The 18512-nt window shown below is 36.0% G+C and overlaps 1 protein-coding gene across 1 annotated transcript in view; it reads right to left on the bottom strand.

Moving 5' to 3' along the window:
• Positions 1-18512, bottom strand: part of SERPINI1 (serpin family I member 1) — a 75656-nt gene that overhangs the window by 24708 nt on the left and 32436 nt on the right. The window contains exons 2-4 of the mRNA XM_084874140.1: positions 2903-3170; positions 1463-1693; positions 9-203 (exon numbers count right to left, since the gene is read on the bottom strand). Coding sequence (XP_084730266.1) covers positions 9-203; positions 1463-1693; positions 2903-3152 — 676 coding nt within the window. The 5' untranslated portion in view covers positions 3153-3170. The remainder of the gene's footprint in view (positions 1-8; positions 204-1462; positions 1694-2902; positions 3171-18512) is intronic.

Genomic DNA, 18512 nt, shown 5'->3' with positions numbered 1-18512 from the left:
TGTCATACCATAATAAAATTCTCCTTGTTGGTACATCATTGGAATTTGGACTTCACTTTCATCATCTTTAGTGAAAGAAAAAGTTCTAGTATTTTCGGGTCTAAATTGTGACTTCCAGTTACCCTTGAAATAGACAGCATTGATGAGGGCCAGATGAGTGACAGCGGCAAAATCTCTTGGGGATACCAAATCTTTCAACAGACCTATTCAGGAAAAATAAATGGATGAAAATTATTATATATTAAATTAGAAATGAAAGCAGACCAAATATTATCAAATTGCCATCCGACAGAGTGATTCAGAAAAACTCTATACCGTTACTAAATTTGTAATAAACCTTAAAAATACCTTACTTTCAAAAGACAAATGTTAGACACAGACATACACACATATACACACACAATTATAGCTTAAGGGCATCTAAAATAGCCACACCACCTAAAATAACGTGTTGATACATGCCCCAACTGCAGAACTACCTGCAGCAGAACTACCTTCAACCCTTCCTAGTTGCAACTGATGCATGTAACACTCAGCACAGAGTAAGCACTCAAAAAATGGTGCTATGTTTATTCTTGAACATTGTACATTGTACCAAATTTTGCTCTGTATTCTCTCGTTTTATTAACTACTGCACTTCTGAGTTTATGGAGGTGCTTCAGTTTTTGGGGATTGATAGGAATATGGCATGTCATCAGGGTTTTTTGTTGCTGTTTCAACATAAAATTTAATAGATTAACATTAATTGGGGAGTTTGACAATATAGATTAATTTAATGAACAGCTGTGGTAAAACTATGTTAAATTTTGTCTCATTTTTTAATTCTATTTTCATTTTTTATCCTAAAATTAGAAAATAGAATTATAAAATATGAAACATTTGGAAACGGAAATATGCTTAGAATACATGAATTAAAAATAAAATTTTAAATTAATACATCTCTTTCTAATTTCTTTCCACTTGTTTGTGCTTAAAGTGGGCTGCTCTTTTTTAAAGGAATCTTATACAATTTTTTGATTACCAATCAAGTCTTGTTGTTTAAAAGCCAACAAAAAAAAAATCTTTAAACTCCAACTTTTAACTTTCTTATTTAATTTTAATCATAAGATAGCCACCACCAACTGTCATTCCAATCAGTATCTAATTTATTAAAGAGCTCAAGAAAGTTCCATACTAAAATTACTACACAGGAAAAACCCATCAACTGGGAAATGTTAATCAATCAGCATCAAAATTCTAGGCATGGCAAAAGACTAAACTTACAAGTATTTCTCAAATGTTTATTCATCAGCAATGCTTCTAAAAAGACTTTAATCTATGTAGAATGATTATTAGACACTTAACTAAATTCTATATATTGATAATATACAAAATAGAAAAGGAATGAGGAGACAAATAATTACAGGGATAAGAGAGAGTCAAAACAAAGCTATTTGAGAAAGAAAAGAAGCAAATGACATACTATTTGTGTTATTCTCCACCCACTTATTGATGTGGCTGGCCACTGCAATATTTTGACTGAAGTCCACACGATTTACTTCAGCATTAAAATATTTTTTCATCATTTGCAAAAATTCATCATTGACATGAAATTCATTTTGCACAAAGAGGGAACTGGCAATTTTCAGCACATACTGGCTCTTTTCAGCAGTGGCCATGTTAGAAAAATCCTTCAAGAAAGGAAATTCTTCACCTGAAAAATGACATAGGGTAAGTTTAATAGTGGAACAAACAGAGAATGTACAGGCAGTACAAAACAGCCAACAGGCCCATGGGAAAAGCACTTGTATATTCCCCACATTGACATGGAAAGAAAGTTCAATATTTCTGTGACTTCTAGATGTTCAACAGTTTTGAACTTTATTGTTACCAACTGATATTATTTTTCATTTTAATTGATATCTTGGAAGACTCTATCAAGGAAAGCTTTTTTTGGTTGTTTACTTTCAAAGTATTTAGGTTACTTTCATTAAATTAGTCTTCTGTTTATCAGAAATAAGAATTAAGTTTAATTTTCTAGCTTAAAAACGATTCCTTTAAATTTACTTTTACTAGATTTTTTTAAAACCTTATAACTAGAAAATCCTTTATAAATTGTTTTAGTTCTTACTTTTTAATGAGTTAACTCACGTGTATATAAGAAACATTAAGCCGAAACCGGTTTGGCTCAGTGGATAGAGCGTCGGACTGGGGACCGAAAGGTCCCAGGTTCGATTCCGGTCAAGGGCATGTACATTGATTGCGGGCACATCCCCAGCAGAGGGTGTGCAGGAGGCAGCTGGTTGAAGTTTCTCTCTCATCAATGTTTCTAGCTCTCTATTCCTCTTCCTTCCTCTCTGTGGAAAATCAATAAAACATATTAAAAAAAAAAAAGAAACATTAAAATGTAAATCTTATACCATGTCAAACTGATTACAAAATACCTTTTGGCTACAATTTTTTTTTTTTTTTTTTACTGTATATAATTCTCATAATAATGAAAACATGATTTTAAGCAAAAATTTCTGATATTCTTAGAGAATCATGTTTCTTTTCTTTATAGCACTCATCACAGTTGTAACGTTTCATTTACTTATATGATCATTGATTACATACTAGTATGTCTCTCCATCTAGACTTAAAATTCTATAAGAGCAAGAACCATGCTTGCTTTTGTTTATCACAATAAGGTTTATTTAAGTATTATTATTATCAATATATAATTTCTTTCAATTAACTCAGCTAGGGATGGAACCCAGAATTAACTCCTTTCTTGGGTTTCCTGAAATTTCTCCTAGCCATACCATACTGATGAGAATACTTTCTCACTGTGTGAAATACTGCTGTCTCTGGCATAGGCAACATAACTGAGCTGAAAGTTAAAGTTAAACCATCCTGAGAAATCAAGCCTACGCACACTTACCATTTTTCAGCTTGTCATATCCCATTGAATGACGGATTTCTTTCAGGGTAGTCCCTTGGGATCCCAGTTCCATCATTCCCATAGCAAGGGTGACGCTCAATGGAGAGAAAAGGATATTTCCATCTTCCCCAGTGGCTCGAAGGTTATTATACATATTCACCGAGAACTCCGCAATGGTTTCATCAGAGAAAGTGGTCCCTAAGGCCAAACGTTGCAGAAGCAGCAAAGAGAAGAGCCCAAGGACAGCCATGTTGGAAGGGTTTCAATCCTGGAGAACAGTAATTTACATATTAATTATCTCAGGAAAATAAAGAAGACTGTATATAGGAATTCGTTTTTAGTAAAGTTGTAAAGCAAACCAAAAGTTTTAAAACATATATGGTATTAATGTCTCTATAACAAAAGCCCGATTAAACGTTATGTTGGAAAGACCACCCCCTTTTGTTTTGCTTAATCCCTTCACCTTTTATATCCAGCCCCGCAACCTCCCCTTTACTCTGACAGCTGTCAGTCTGTTCTCTATAAGGAAGGTCCTGATTTCAAAAAGTCAATTAATAGTCAATTGAATAAATAACATTGCTAAGTTCTGCGGATATTCTCAGAAACAAGATGGCCCTGGCCTCTACCTTCATGGGTTAAGGTTAGGTATAGATACATACCAGGTATACAAGTAATGACAGGATGTGTTTGTTGGAGGTAATCAATTCATTTTTCACAGCCTCAACATATATATTTTGGCCATAATTTTGAAACAGTTTACTCTAACTTACACCACACAACATAGATCCAGGACAACTATAATGAAAACCAGAAGATATTCACAGGGTTTAAGATGAGCTTGTGAAGTTAGGCATTTGGAAATGCCACTTGACTCATTCACTACAATTTTTAAAGGTAACACGCCATACAGCTGGGTTACCAAGGAGTGGGACGAGATCAGAGATCAGACAAACACCTGCCACTGGCCCGTTTATTCAGCCCAGCTGCAGAACCCACAGGAAGTGGTGAAGTGGTAACCCAGAGAAAAAGCAGATTTAGCACATCCTTGTTTGCTTTTTCTCTTATACGTTAGTTCCCTATGAGGCTGCTGCTCCCAGTGACAACCTCAGAGTGGGAAGAACCTTCTAAACACTGTCCTTTCTATACTCAGGACAATGCTATCATGTCAGCTTCTATCAACAAGCCAGTGGTTCTACTTAAATGAATGTGTCTAAATATCAAGCTCATCTGGTTCTTTTTGCTGTTTGTTTGTTTTTGTTTTGTTTTGTTATTCCTCACCTGAGGATATTTTCCCATTTTTATTTATTTATTTATTCATACATTCATTCATTAGAGAGGGTATAAGGGAGGGGGAGAGACAGAAAGAAACATGGATGTGAAAAAGACACATCATATGGTTGCCTCCTGCACATACCACCACCAGGGCTGTGGAACCTACAACCAAGGTATTTGCCCTTGACTGGAATTGAACCTGGGACCCTTCAGTTCACAGGCTGATGCTCTATCTACTGAACCAAACAGGCTAAGGTGCTCATCTGGTTCTTGAACCAATTTCTCTTGGGAAGAGAAAGAAGTGTCAGTGCCCAATATCTGAATAATATTTTTGGCTCTCAGCACATAAGTGTCCCCCACAAACAGCCAGACTGGCACACACAGGGGACATGATTCCCTGGTATCCTCCCGTTGTTCCCCTTGGTATCTGAAAGCTAAGCTGCTTATTTAAACAACTAAGCAGCTTACTTGTTATGCTATATAAATAAAATACAATATTTGCTATATAATATGCAAATTGACTGAATGGCAGAACAATTGGTCACTAAGATGTGCACTGACCACCAGGGGGCAGATGCTCAATGAAGGAGCTGCTTAATCACTTGATCAGAGCCTGCTGGGACAGAGCCAATGAGCAAACAGCCAACCTCTCAGTCTCTCTCCCCAGTCAACAGGCTCCGATTGCCTGATTGTGAATGTAGAACAGGGGGGTGGATGGTGGCAGGGGGTGGGACTGGCTGGGGAAGATGGCCCTGATTGTAGGACAGGCCTAGGAACCAAACCCATGCATAGATTTCATGCACTGGGCCTCAAGTCTACTATATATATATATATATATATATATATATATATATATATATGTGTGTGTGTGTGTGTGTGTGTGTGTGTGTGTGTGTGTGTGTATATATATGTATATATATATATATATATATATATATATATATATATATATAAAAGTCTAAGTGACTGAATGACCAAACTACCAATAACCAAATGACCAGTCGCTATGACATGCACTAACCACCAGGGGGCAGATGCTCAACAAAGAAGCTGCCCACTGGTGGTCAGTGCACTCCTATAGCCAACCTCCTGTACACTTCTCCCGGGCGGCTAGCCTCATCAGCCCCAATCACCAGCGAGGCCAGGGACCCCACCCATGCACAAATTCGCCTCTAGTGTGCATATACGTGTGTGTATATATGTATATATATTTTTTAAACCAACATAAAAATAACATCTAAAGTTATGTTGAATAAACACATTTGGAAAATTGTTTTTCAATTAGTATGAAACTTTAATTGTCCCATTACTCAGTTAAGAGAGTGCACATACAGTTAATTAAGAGCAGTGTGTTTCCAACAGATTTTTGAGTCAGAGCTTTCTAATCAGTCCTGTAATATTTTAAATTCCAATATTAGAGAACTGCCTGGTTAATTTGTAAGTACTTCACATTTTAGGGCTTAGTTTTAGATGTCAGTTCTCTTTGACTGAGAGGTTCCAAGTTCCTGTTCTCCCAACTCCATTTTAAAAAATACATATTTTTATTGATTTCAGAGAGGAAAGAAGAGGGAGAGAGAGATAGAAACATCAATGGTGAGAAAGAATCATTTATTGGCTACCTCTTGCACACCTCATACCAGGGACTGAGCCTGAAACCCAGGCATGTGCCCTGATTGGAAATTGAACCTTGACCTATGAACTCCTGGGTCATAGGTCAACGTTCATTCGCTGAACTATGCTGGCTGGGTTTGCAAGTGTTCTCTTACTGCCAGAAAGATACCCAAATCACTAATGCATCTTTGGGCTGCTAGAAGACATCTGGAAAGAGCATCCATGCGTTGGTTAGAGGGCTCTTCCCTGGGCAGTGAGCAGCAGGCCACAGATTTACATGGCTGTGAATGGTGGGAGTTTGTCATGTCAGGAAACTCCTTAATAAAGACCTAAAACACTCTGCTCTGATTATCCATAATTAGATTATCTCCTCTTCTCTTTGAAGGTAAGATTCCCAGTGTGAAAGCAAAAAGATCTCTGCTAACCTGGTCCAACCTCTCTGATACCGCCTATCCCATCCCTAATCGCTAGCCCCCCTCTGATTTCTCTGCTGTCTCTGATTACTACTCTGTCTGAGTCCTTTCTTTTCTCCCAGGAGAGCGGGAAAGATTTCCTTTCCTCCTCATACCTTCTAAGTGAGGTTGTTCTCCACGTATCTATTCCTGGCCTTTTCTCTGTAACGTTCTTCTCACTCCCACTGGTGAACTCTCAAAACAAAGATACTTATGCTATTATCCAATCACGTTATTCCCAAGTATGCAACATTCTAGCTCTGGCTTTATTTTTATCTTAATTTCTGATGTGCATTGCAAATTGCCCTCGATATATTTAGTCTCTGACTCTTGCCAGCACTTCAAATTCAAGGTGGCACAAACAGGACTCTGTCATCAATCAAACCCATTCTCTTTTTCTCTCTCTTAGAACATCAAAATCCTTGTCTCCTCTCCATCTCATTTCCCCTTATGTTCAATAAACTGTCAACACGTATTCCATACTGCAACCTTGTCACCTCTCCTGTCCATCATCCTGTGGCCATTCCCATAGCCATAGTGGCAGTTCTTCCCTTTAATGCACTTTCAAGGACTCCACCAATAGCTCTCAGCCACTCTCTGAATCTCAGGTTACCTCCCTCTTCCATACAACACATGCACAGCCTCCAGGTGAATTGTCTGTTATGGACATGGATTCCTAAATTAATAAAATAGGATCTCTCTCATGCCTGTAGACTAAAGCCCACAATCTTTAGTCTTGAATATAGCCTACTGCTCCGTGACCCTGCATGACTTTCTCCCTACAACTCTCCTTTAGGAACCGTGCAATTCTACCCAGATACCCTTTTGCAGTACATATCCCAGAATTTCCCTCTCCTGTTGCTGAATCACATAGTTTGTTTTCTGGAACTACTTCAACCTGGTTTCATATGTTCAAATCCTAACCACTCCTCAAGGTTCTGCTCCACTTCTATTTCCTATATGAATACCCTTCTGGTTCTTCTTAAAACAATTCCCCCTCTCTAAAATCTTGGCACACTGTCTCTCTACCATAGCACATGATGCTGCTTTCTCTTATTACAGATAATTCTGTACATGCATCATTTCTTTTCCTAGACGTTAAGAAGGCACAAATGGAAATACATTCATTTTGTATATGTTAAGATAATCAGATAATCAGAATAAGCACCTAATGCATTAAACATAGTAGGCGCCAAATAAATATTTGTTGAATTAATTGAGTATGAGATATAAAGATCCACAATGCTGCATTAGAAGGAACAAACGGCAAGAGTAGCTATTGCTTCTAAATTCCTGAGGCTAATTTAATCGGAGCCCAAAGGTAGTACCTCATTTCCATTTTTTATTCCTTTTGATAAAGTGTTTCCTTATTGAGTCTGAGACCATCTTTCCAGCCTGACAAAGTGGCACTGTCAGTAATGCTGGCATAATTCAATGGCTGGACATGGAGTGCATTAACAAACAAGTACACCACCTTGAAAAATCAGAAAAGGTGCTACCCAAATGTTGCTGTATTAACATTCGTCTACAAAATGCCAGAGCTCCGCCATTTATCATAATAACACATTCTAAAATGAGTTACTTTCACTTAGAGCATTATTTTGTAGATTCATTATTTTCAAGCTTCTGTATAAAATGCCTTTGCATAAAAACAAGGATCTGCAGAACCTAGAATAGTAGATAGTGCTGTTGTGCTAGAAAAGGCAGAAATAGCTAAGTTGTAAATAAAATGCCATTAATTCTCACATTTCTCTTCTTTGTGGTAGGGTAGATTGTGTGCATTGTGTGCATGCATACTGCTTTAGAAAACACTTCATTGAAACAGGTCAGGAAGTAAATCTTGTAAATGAGGTCTGAGGAGTCATAAAACTAAAAGATAGCACCATAAAAAAGATGGTCCTTTTAAAACTTCCTTAGTAACCTTATTTATAGAGATGGATTATTCATAGATGCAACCTGCTTTGTTTGGGGGAATCCAATTATTTGATATAAAATTTGTTTCAAATGGTGAGTTGAGAAAAAAGGTTTTCTTTTGCAGGTGAGAAATATGATTGGAGAAAGTCCCTTTTCTAGCAAAACAAACAAATAAACTATAAGCCACAGCCATAAGAAATAATTAAGGAGAGATGCCTAATGCCGAGAACACTATCTTGAAGCCCTTTGGCCTATTAATCCTCAGAGTTTTGCATATAAAGGACTACTAATTTTTTTTAAATTGAAGGAACCAATATAGGGTTGCTAAATTTTTATTTTACCAAGTAAATACATTGGGATGGAGGCAAATATGTGTGTGTGTGTGTGTGTGTGTGTGTGTGTGTGTGTGTGTGTATATATATATATATATATATATATATATATATATATAAAACCACATAAAAGAACAAGCTCATCAGACACAGAAAAGAATGAACATTTCACCATAAACATAAGACAGTCCTTTAAGGTGGATATATTTGAATTCATGAAGTTTCACTCCCTTCCCACCGCCACCCCCATGGTTTAGCACTCGGTGCTTGGAAACCACTGTTGTCACTTTGGTTAACAATAGCTCACTTGGTAAAATTTGGAACAGGTTGAAGTCTCCAGGACTTTGTTTCCTGATTTACTAAGAGAAAGGGTTAACCTAGATCAGCCAAGAAGATGGGAAATTTGTCAAAGAATTTGTCACATATGGACAAAAAAAGAGTCATTACCTTCTAAAACAATCTGTATTTCAGCAATCTGTAATTTAGCACATTTCCTCAATTCTATCATGCATGGTGTTCCTTCTCACCACTAATTTTAACTTCTGTGAAATTGGAATAAATCTTACAATCAATGTCCAAAGAAATCAGCTATTCCTTGGAGAGACAAGCTGTGACACTGTTGTCATTTCCTGTGTAAGTGTCATAGCCTGGACAAATATGTACTTTCAGCTACTTGCTTATCGTTGATTCCTCATTCAACTTATTTCCATTGGCACTGCCTCTCACTGTGGAGTTTTTGCTAAACTTGGATCTAGAATTGCTAAACTGTACTGTAATGGCAGCATTGAAAAGAAAAAGGACCACATATGCAGAAGAGAACAGAAAGGTAGGTGTAAATTTATTGTAAGTTATGCAAGTATTCATCACCTGAAGAATGAACCAACTGATTTTCTTGTAAAACAACAACCAAATGTTTTACAAAGGTTCCAAGAATAGAAGTCACAGGCAAGTAGATAAATGTGTGCCAGAGATAAATCTCTTGTCCTTGGGATATATACAAAATAACTTTCGGTTGAACATCAAGCAGTACGATTTTAAAGGCAGAAGATTTTGCCAAATCTCTCAAAATAAATCAGTGTTTTGAAAGAGAGAAAAGGTGAATGACCCAGGCATGCTTTGTGAAAGACTATTGCTCATTTATGAAGCTGTCAAAAGCTTCCTGATAACTTTCTAAATTAGCTGTATAAATGTATGGTGGGCAGAGGTGTGGGTAGATAAGTAAATTATGAAATGAAAATGTAGAGAATACACCAAAGACACACTTTGAAATACTTAAGATTATGTTTTTAATCACAAAGGTGCTAAAAATTTTTTATCAGGAAATCCATTAAGAAAAGTAGCATGTCATATGATAAATGATAGCAAAAAGTGAATCAGAAAAATGTTGAGAAGGCTCAAAGTTTGGTTATTAAGGGCATAATATGTTAGGGTATGAATAAATATACTCAATTGTGCTATTTTCAAAAAGAACTGTAAATTTTTCCCTTCAAAATTTTTCTTCCAAAGAGGTGTAACTAAGTTGAGATGTGTCTTAGAATCAAGGGATTGGAACCAAAAAAATAAAAGATACAAGGAGGTTTAATTCTATAATCTCAACATCTATAAAATTATTATATACATGATTTAATCCTTTCATCTTTTTCTCTATCTTTGGCTTCTCCTTTCAGCTATCTAGACCATTGTGACTCTACCCATACACTTTTACACTTTTCAATGAAATACCTCTTTATAATCTTTTTTCCTGTTTTATTGAATCAAGCAAAAAGCTCACCAGGTATCTCTCAAACAAGAAGGAAATGGTCAGATAAATCAAAGGTACAGAATTATAAGAGAAGGTAAACTATAAATATTTAATTTACCAGAAAAAAAATAATTATGAAAGACATGGTAATGGACCAAGATGACTGACAACCAGGTGTCTTTGATGAAAAACTATGTATTATCTCAAACATACCATTCCAGGCTATCAGACACTATGGGTTTGTGACCTTTCATTATCTTTGAACAATATTACAAATCTCTAAGTCTCAGATAATTGATAGTGATTGTTGTACATAAAAATTAAATTGTATATGAATGGTTAAATGTAATTGATTATTGTCCTGTGGATACTGAACAGTTTTGCAACTGTTAAGCAAGTATATTCAGTATTCCTGATGGATTTATATTTCAACTGTTTGGTTTTTTTCCTCATGAATTGGTTATAACATCTTATTGGTTGTCTAAGTAATGAACTAAATAAAATCTTTTTATTGGTATAATTTTATTTTATATGAGAATCAAGATTATAAACCTTTTAAAATAATTATTATTTAAATTTTTAAAGTTAAAATTTTTCTTTCAAGAAATACTTATTTTCATAGGAAATTCAAATAATTAGAGTAGGAAAGAACTAGAATATTAGCCTTTTCTAAATCACTGAATATTCCTTAACTAGAGGCCCCGTGCAAGAAATTTGTGCATGAGTAGGTTCCCAGCCCTGGCCAGCAATCAGGGCTGATTGGGGCCTTCCAGCTGTCAGCTGGGGCCTTCCTTCCTTCTGTGCCACCCCCTGGTGGTCAGCACACATCATAGCGAGGGGTGGAACTCCTGGTCTCCCGGTCAAACTCCCGAGGGGACACTTTGCATATCAGCCTTTTATATAAAGAGATTATTGGTTCAATTGGTAATATGCCAGTGGTACTCCAAAATGATTTGGAGTAGACTCTGTGGCTTGGAATTACTGATCACAGAGTAGTTAGCACTGAGTTAGCTACATGTCTATAGTTCTTGGGTATTTTGCAAGTCTCCAAGAGGAAGTTCAGGATTGGAAGAGTCTATGGTGGCCTGCTCATTTAGAAACTAACCAGTCCTGGAAATGTTGAAAAACAACAGAGGGGAAATATGATGCTAAAATTCCCCAGATTTTCTAAAGTGCTTTGGCATATATGAATATATTGTCTGAACTCCTCAGCCTTAAGAGGAGGTTCTTTGGAATGAAGATAAATTGTGACTAAGAAGATTCTGTTTTGGGTGGTACCCATGGCTTCCGAGTAGCTTCTGAGTTTTTACAGTAGCTCCCGTGGGACACATCTAGTAGGAAGTCAGGGTCATAGACCTTCAAGAACATTTCACAGCAAAGATAACCTCTTGGAAAATTGTTTTGACTCAATAATTAGATGCTGAAAAGATAAATCTCTGGCTACTTCTTTTCCCACTATTAGGCCATAAGAAAATTCTAAAATTAAAAGCCAAAATTCTTGATTACCCTGTGTCCTTCAAAAATATTAGAAGAATGTGGCCCAACAGAACTTTCTGTGATGATATAAATATTACATATGTATACTTGCCACTGGTGGCTGTGGAGTATTTGTAATGTGGCTTTGTGCAAGTGAAAAACAAGAATTTTAATTTTACTTAATGTAAATAGCCACCTATGGCTAGTGGTTGTCACATTTGACAGGTCAGGGTTGGAAGAAGGCTAAACAGATCTACTCTTCATAATACTTATTCTTGACCAAATAGCCCATAATGCAAGTGTTTAAAGCAGAGAGTGAAAAATTAGTAGCATGAACTCCACAAAAGATTTCTCCACAAAATATGTCTTGTTCAGGAACATATTCCCTTTCTTCAGGAGATCTCAACTGATAAAGAGGCTCTATTTGGAATTTGGAGGGCTTTTGGTTAAAGCTGGTGACTACTGGGGAAAATAAAAATGCCAACCAGAAGCAGTGAGCTGGGAGGTCTCCATCCCTCCTGCAAATGTGATTTGAATTTCCCATAAAATGGTAATGAATAATTCTGTTTGGCACAATCCTGGAGCTTTTGTGCTTGCCAATGAATGATTTCCTTTGGAATACTGTCAGGAGAGCTAAACAAGTGACACACAAGCCCCACGGCAAAATTCAATGAGTAGTTTCAGAGAGACCTGTTAAAAAGTCATCATCAATCAAGGTCATGTGTGGCCCACGGCCATTTTGGAACTAAGCCAGGCATTAATGGTTTTAGCTTACCCATTAATGTTGTAAGAAATCTATACTAATAGTTCTCTTCCCCAGCCTGTGTGCTTAGCTGTTTACAAGATTGTAGCATGTTCCTACCCAGACCCTCATTTTAGAGGTGAGGAAACAGTCATTTGTATTGAACAACTTCTTGCTACACAAAAGATGTTTAATGAGCTACTACCATGTTTCCCCGAAAATAAGACATCCTCCGAAAATAAGACCTAGCGCATGGAAAGATAAGACATCCCCTGAAAGTAAGACCTAGCGCAACTTTGGGAGAAAAAATTAATATAAGACACTGTCTTATTTTCGGGGAAACAGGGTATATATGCTAAAAGTGATAAAACTCAAAGATGAATGCAATGCCTAGAATTTCATTCATTCATTCATTCAATAAAGACTTGTCCTTGTCAACTACATATCAGCCCTGTGCTAGGTGCTCGGGTCCAGAGAGAACAGGATGGCACAAGATATATGGCTTTCTGGTATTTCCCTTTATGAGTTAGGTGTATATATTTTAAAGAGATATCTTACCTTTTATTCAGAGATTTTAAAAAGCACCGGGTTTTCTAATCTTGTAATATTGAAATGGCACCTGTATAATAAAGTTTTAAAAAGTTGGGTGGGTCCCAGAAAATCTAAAAATACCCAGATGTAAAGGCAGTTTCTCCATTATTTTGCTAATGGGAGGAGCAGCAGCCTGACTCACCCTCCCACCATTCACTAAAGCTTGAGTATATCCTGAAGGGCTGGAAAATGAGGTAAAATATGCAGAGAGGTTATTCAGCATACAAACCTAAAGAAAAAAAAAATTCTCACAGATAGATGTTCAGAGTATCCAACACCAGCTTTGCACACTGAGAACTGTACAGTGAGAACACTTTACATAGTGAGAACACTGTTGTAATGTGATGGTATCTAACAGAGGGGAATGGTAGTCAGGGCTGTTGGCCAAAGTGTATGTGTCCCAGCTACTCAGTGTTTATTTGTATTTATATCAACCATTATATTATATTTATTCATATATTTTCTGTGTTTTTGCCTTGTCTTCCTTTAATTTTTTATTTCTATATATCTGCACTATAATGAAGCCCTCATAGCTGTAGCTATTCTTCTACTTTAGTTTTATTCTCTCCCTTGATTTTGAATGATCACGTGTAGAGTTTGAGGACATCCTAAAACTCTCCTGAGATGAATTGTTTAGGTTCACTTTGCATCAGTACCTATGGAGACCACACAAAACTATTCTCTTATCTTAGGTAACAACTATAATATTTCTGAGTGCTCTTTCAGTAAAATGGCTTAGGATCAAGGGATTCTGGGCCCAGGTAAATAAGGAAGGAAATTAATAGTAGGTCTAATCTTGTGAATTACCATTTTTGTAAGTCACAGTGGCCAATTATGGGCAAATTCCTATGCTTCAACCTACTGCTTACTGAGCATCCACTGTGTTCCAGGCTGAAGAATAGAACTCTCATATGCTGATTTTGCTCATTTATATTTTATACAGTTGTTCCAATGCATTCAGAAGTCACATTATCTCATATTTTAAAAACACATACTAATTTAGAAATTTGGAAGACATGATGTTATTATGATTCCCTCAGAATTCTTCTCACCTTGTTTAGAAATGTTAGAAACTGACAGAAGAAACTCTCTAAGTGATAAAAAAACAACTACCTAAATCAGGTGGCTCTTTCTTTAAAAGAAAAGAAGAGAAAAAAAAGAAAGAAAAGAAAAAAAAAGAAAAGAAAAGAAAAGAAAAGAAAAGAAAAGAAAAGAAAAAAGAAAACAAACCACCCAAACAAAATACTCGTGACTCACCCTAAGTGTCTTCTGGGGAAAGGAAGTTACAGACACTACTTTTTTAAATGGTTCTTTGCAGGATTGTAGACTACAGGGAAAGTGAAAGTGAGAACGTGCCAAAAAATAATTTTACTACTTTGTTTTTTAATGTTCTTATAAACTTAAAACACAATTATTTCCTGATAGAGATGAATGCATTAATGCAACCCTAAAAATACCCACCTGTTAACTCTATTTATAAACCTGCCATACCTACTGTCACCAGAGACTTCTAAAAGAAGCTCTGGTTTCCTCTTCCTGTTCATCCCTGTGAATGACTGAAAAAGGTCACCTGCGATTTTTATTGCAGTGTGTGGGCAATCAGGAAAAACATAAATAGATAAAAAGGCTCTGTGAAAACATTCTGGTTACATTTCTCTGTAATGTTCAGAACCACACGTACGATAGAGCAACACCTTTAGAAAGTGTGTAGAAAGATAAATCAAGGAAATAAAACAATTTTAATGTCAGTTAGGAAAAAATGGGGAGGGGAGAGTATACCTCTCTCCGAAAGGCAAAGCTAAACCACTTCAAATAGTAATCAATGGCTCTTAGTTTCATAAGTCTGGAGAGAAATGGATTTAATTATTATCTTCTGAGTCTCTTCCAAGTTTAACAGTCCTCATTGACAGGAAATTGTCCCTTGTTAATCTCCTTATAGCAGCTTAAGGCTTTTCCATCACTGGACAGGTAAAGCAGGAGGGATAGTTTATGGATCTCATATTGTGAGCACCAGCGCTCACGGCCCAGCACAGCATTATGGGGCAATGCTCTCCCTAGTTCACTGAGGGATTTCAGAAGAGTCATGGTGAAGTGCAGGCAAGGATGTTGGCTTTTCATTTTGCTTCTTGTGGGCTGCTGCTTACCTGTCTTAAACATTATCAAACGTTAAAGCTTTTGTGTCAGAGAAATTTCAGAGAATATATTTACAATTCATGTGTACTAGATCTGCAGATCTGTTTTTTAAATACACAGTTTTATAGACTCCATAAGAAAAGCAGCCCAGCCAGTGTGGCTCAGTGGCTGAGTGTAGACTTATAAACCAGGAGGCCATGGCTCGATTCCCCGGTCAGGACATATGCCCAGGTGTGCAGGCTCAATCCCCAGTGTGGGGCATGCAGGAGGCAGCTGACTAATGATTCTCTCATCATTCATGTTTCTATCTCGCTCTACCTCTCCTTTACTCTCTGAAATCAATAAAATATATTTTAAGTATGGAAGAGGGGTGGGGAGGGGCCATGGTAAGATGTGTACACATATAATACCTTAATAAAAAAAATAAATTAAAAAAGAAGACAAAATACAATGAGAGTCAAAGCTCAACTAGAGACAAGTGCAAGAGAGGCTGCCAAGAAAAATGGGATACCCGTCATTCATTCTCACTTCCAGTGCTGCTTACGAGTCTACATGTGAGTGGCTGGAGCTTAAAGCAGGGAATTGTTAAATCAATTCAAGAATTTGATAGGAACATTTACCTTTCCAAATTAAAAAAAATTAAAAAAAGAAAATTTTTCCTATAAAATATATTTATTTTGACTTCAATTTTTACCCCAGAGACCAGTTCTGGGCAGAAATAATATATTGGACCAGGAATCTAGACATAATACAAATTAGCTGATCTCCATAAGAAAACAGAAGGTAAGTGATGGTAAAGGTAACCCCACTTTAAACAGGCAGCATAAGTTTACTAAGGAATAAAAGGGAGATCTGAACTTTCGTGTTAAGGATTCAAATCCCTTGTATATTTACTCTAATATGCTGTCCCTGTTGGGCAGGAATTTTCTCTACAAGATGGTGTGTGTGTGTGTGTGTGTGTGTATGAGAGAGAGAGAGAGAGAGAGAGAGACAGAGAGAGAGAGAGTGCTTACTATCTCAGTTTTAGATGGCATCCTCACTGTTTAATGTTTCAATGACATCTAGCTCCCTTTAATGTATTGACTCCATTTAAGACAAACAATGCTACAATAATCTTTAAATATAAATATCTTAAATGGGATCTTAACCTGCTATATAATTCATAACAATACAAACTTCTTTAGTTAAAAATGTTAAATAGGTAAAACATTCACAGAGTATAACATTCAAAAGGTATGAAAAGGCATGTAGGTTATCTTTCCCACACTCTCTCATCCCCTAGTCAACCAATTTCTCTTTGGTATCTTCCAGAGATGTGTATGTATATGCCATATATGTATTTCCTCTTTTCTACAGAAATAATAACATCATAAACATTCTATATAGATTCATTTGCAACATCATTTCTTCATTTAGCAACATATCTTAGAAACTATTTCCTATCGTTACATAAGGAGCTTCCTCATTTTTTAAAAAATTAGCTTTACAGAATTTCACTGTATGGGAATGCCATAATTTACCTAGTTAGTCTCCTACCATGGGGAATTTAGATTTTTGCAATTTTTACAAATAATGGTGCCATGAGTAACTTCAGAAATGCACCATTTCAGTTATCTCTGCAGGATAAATTCCTAGAAATTAAATTGCTAGGCCAAAAGATACAAGTACTTGCAATTTTGAGAAACATTGCCAAACTGTCCTCCATAGAGGTTGTATCATTAAAGCCCCTAGGGATTTGAAAGATCTACACAAGGAAAATTGAAATGCTGCCGAGGGATATATACACAAAGAGAATAGAACAGTTCTTCTCCTATGTAGCATTTTTCCTGAAATAAGGGCAGATAAACATGTTAAACAACACCATGGGAGCACAATCAGCACAGTCCAGATGGTGGGAAACTCCACAAGACAACGGATTCCATTTCAACAAATAAAATGGAGAAATAAAAGGCAATGAGAGTCAGAAAGGCAGGGAGACAGATGGCTTCAAAGAGACAAGAGACATATCAACAAATTGAAATGCCTGTATATTTATTTGGACACTGGTTGCAACAAACAAACTGTATAAACCACTTACGTTATTATAAGAAAATTGCAGGAGAAGAGTAGAATAAGTAGAAACTGGTACCTTATTCTTAGATAGGAATATTCAATATGATAAAGACACTAGTTCTTCCTATGTTATTCTATACATTTAATGCAATTTCAATAAAAAAATAGCAACTTTAAAAATATATACAAGCTCTTTTAAAATTTATGTAGAAAACATAAGAAGCAGGAATAACAAGGAGAATTCTGGGGGTTGGCTAGTGATGAGATACTACAGTACATTAAAAACCGCCGAAGCCGGTTTGGCTCAGTGGATAGAGTGTCGGCCTGTGGACTGAAAGGTCCCGGGTTCAATTCCTGTCAAGGGCATGTACCTTGATTGTGGGCACATCCCCAGTGGGGGGTGTGCAAGAGGCAGCTGGTCGATGTATCTCTCTCATCGACGTTTCTAACTCTCTATCCCTCTCAATTCCTCTCTGTGTAAAATCAATAAAAATATATTTTAAAAAAATAATAAAGTACATTAAAAACCTATAATAATTAGAATAGGAAGGTGAAAAATATAATTTGGTATATAATAAAATTTGGCATGTAAAATCAATAGGGTAAGAGACATTCAGTGCCTATAATGAGGATAATTACTTTGTGCTTTAAAACAAAATGAATTCCAGATGGATCAAACTTTAAACCTAAAAATGAAATTTTAAAATTCCAGAGAGAAAACATGAGAATTTAAAAACATATATTCCTAGGTGTATGTGTGTGTGTTTCCTATATACAAATTATGTGTGTGTATATATATATATATGCAATATATGTAATATACATATATTTATATAATTTTATGTGTATATTATATAGATACATATATAGTGTTGAAACAGAGGAGGCTTAAGTGTGACAAAGACAAAGAAACCATTAAAGAAAAGATTAATAAATATGCAAAATTAAAAAAATCTTCATAGCAATAGTTACATGAGCAAAGTCAAAAGGAAGTGAAAAACTGAAAAATCTTCAATTATAGACTAAAGGATAATTTTCCTTACTCTATATGGAATCTCTATAAATAAATAAAACCAACAGAAACATTATAGAAAATTAGCAAAGGTTATGAATAGATAATTGAGTACAAAGACTTTAAAGAGCTATTAAACACATAAAACTGGTAATTATAAATTACAGTAAAATTATACCAATGTCTGATTAGTCACTCATCAGATTGATAAACATAATATTAAGTCCTAAACTGAATCAGTATTAGAGAATGACCTCCAGGCCATCTGACTTGTAGGAAAAA

This window comes from Pipistrellus hanaki (assembly GCF_964339955.1).
Source record: "Pipistrellus hanaki genome assembly, chromosome: 2".
NCBI lineage: Eukaryota > Metazoa > Chordata > Mammalia > Chiroptera > Vespertilionidae > Pipistrellus > Pipistrellus hanaki.
This window is presented reverse-complemented; position numbering and strand designations above follow the sequence as displayed.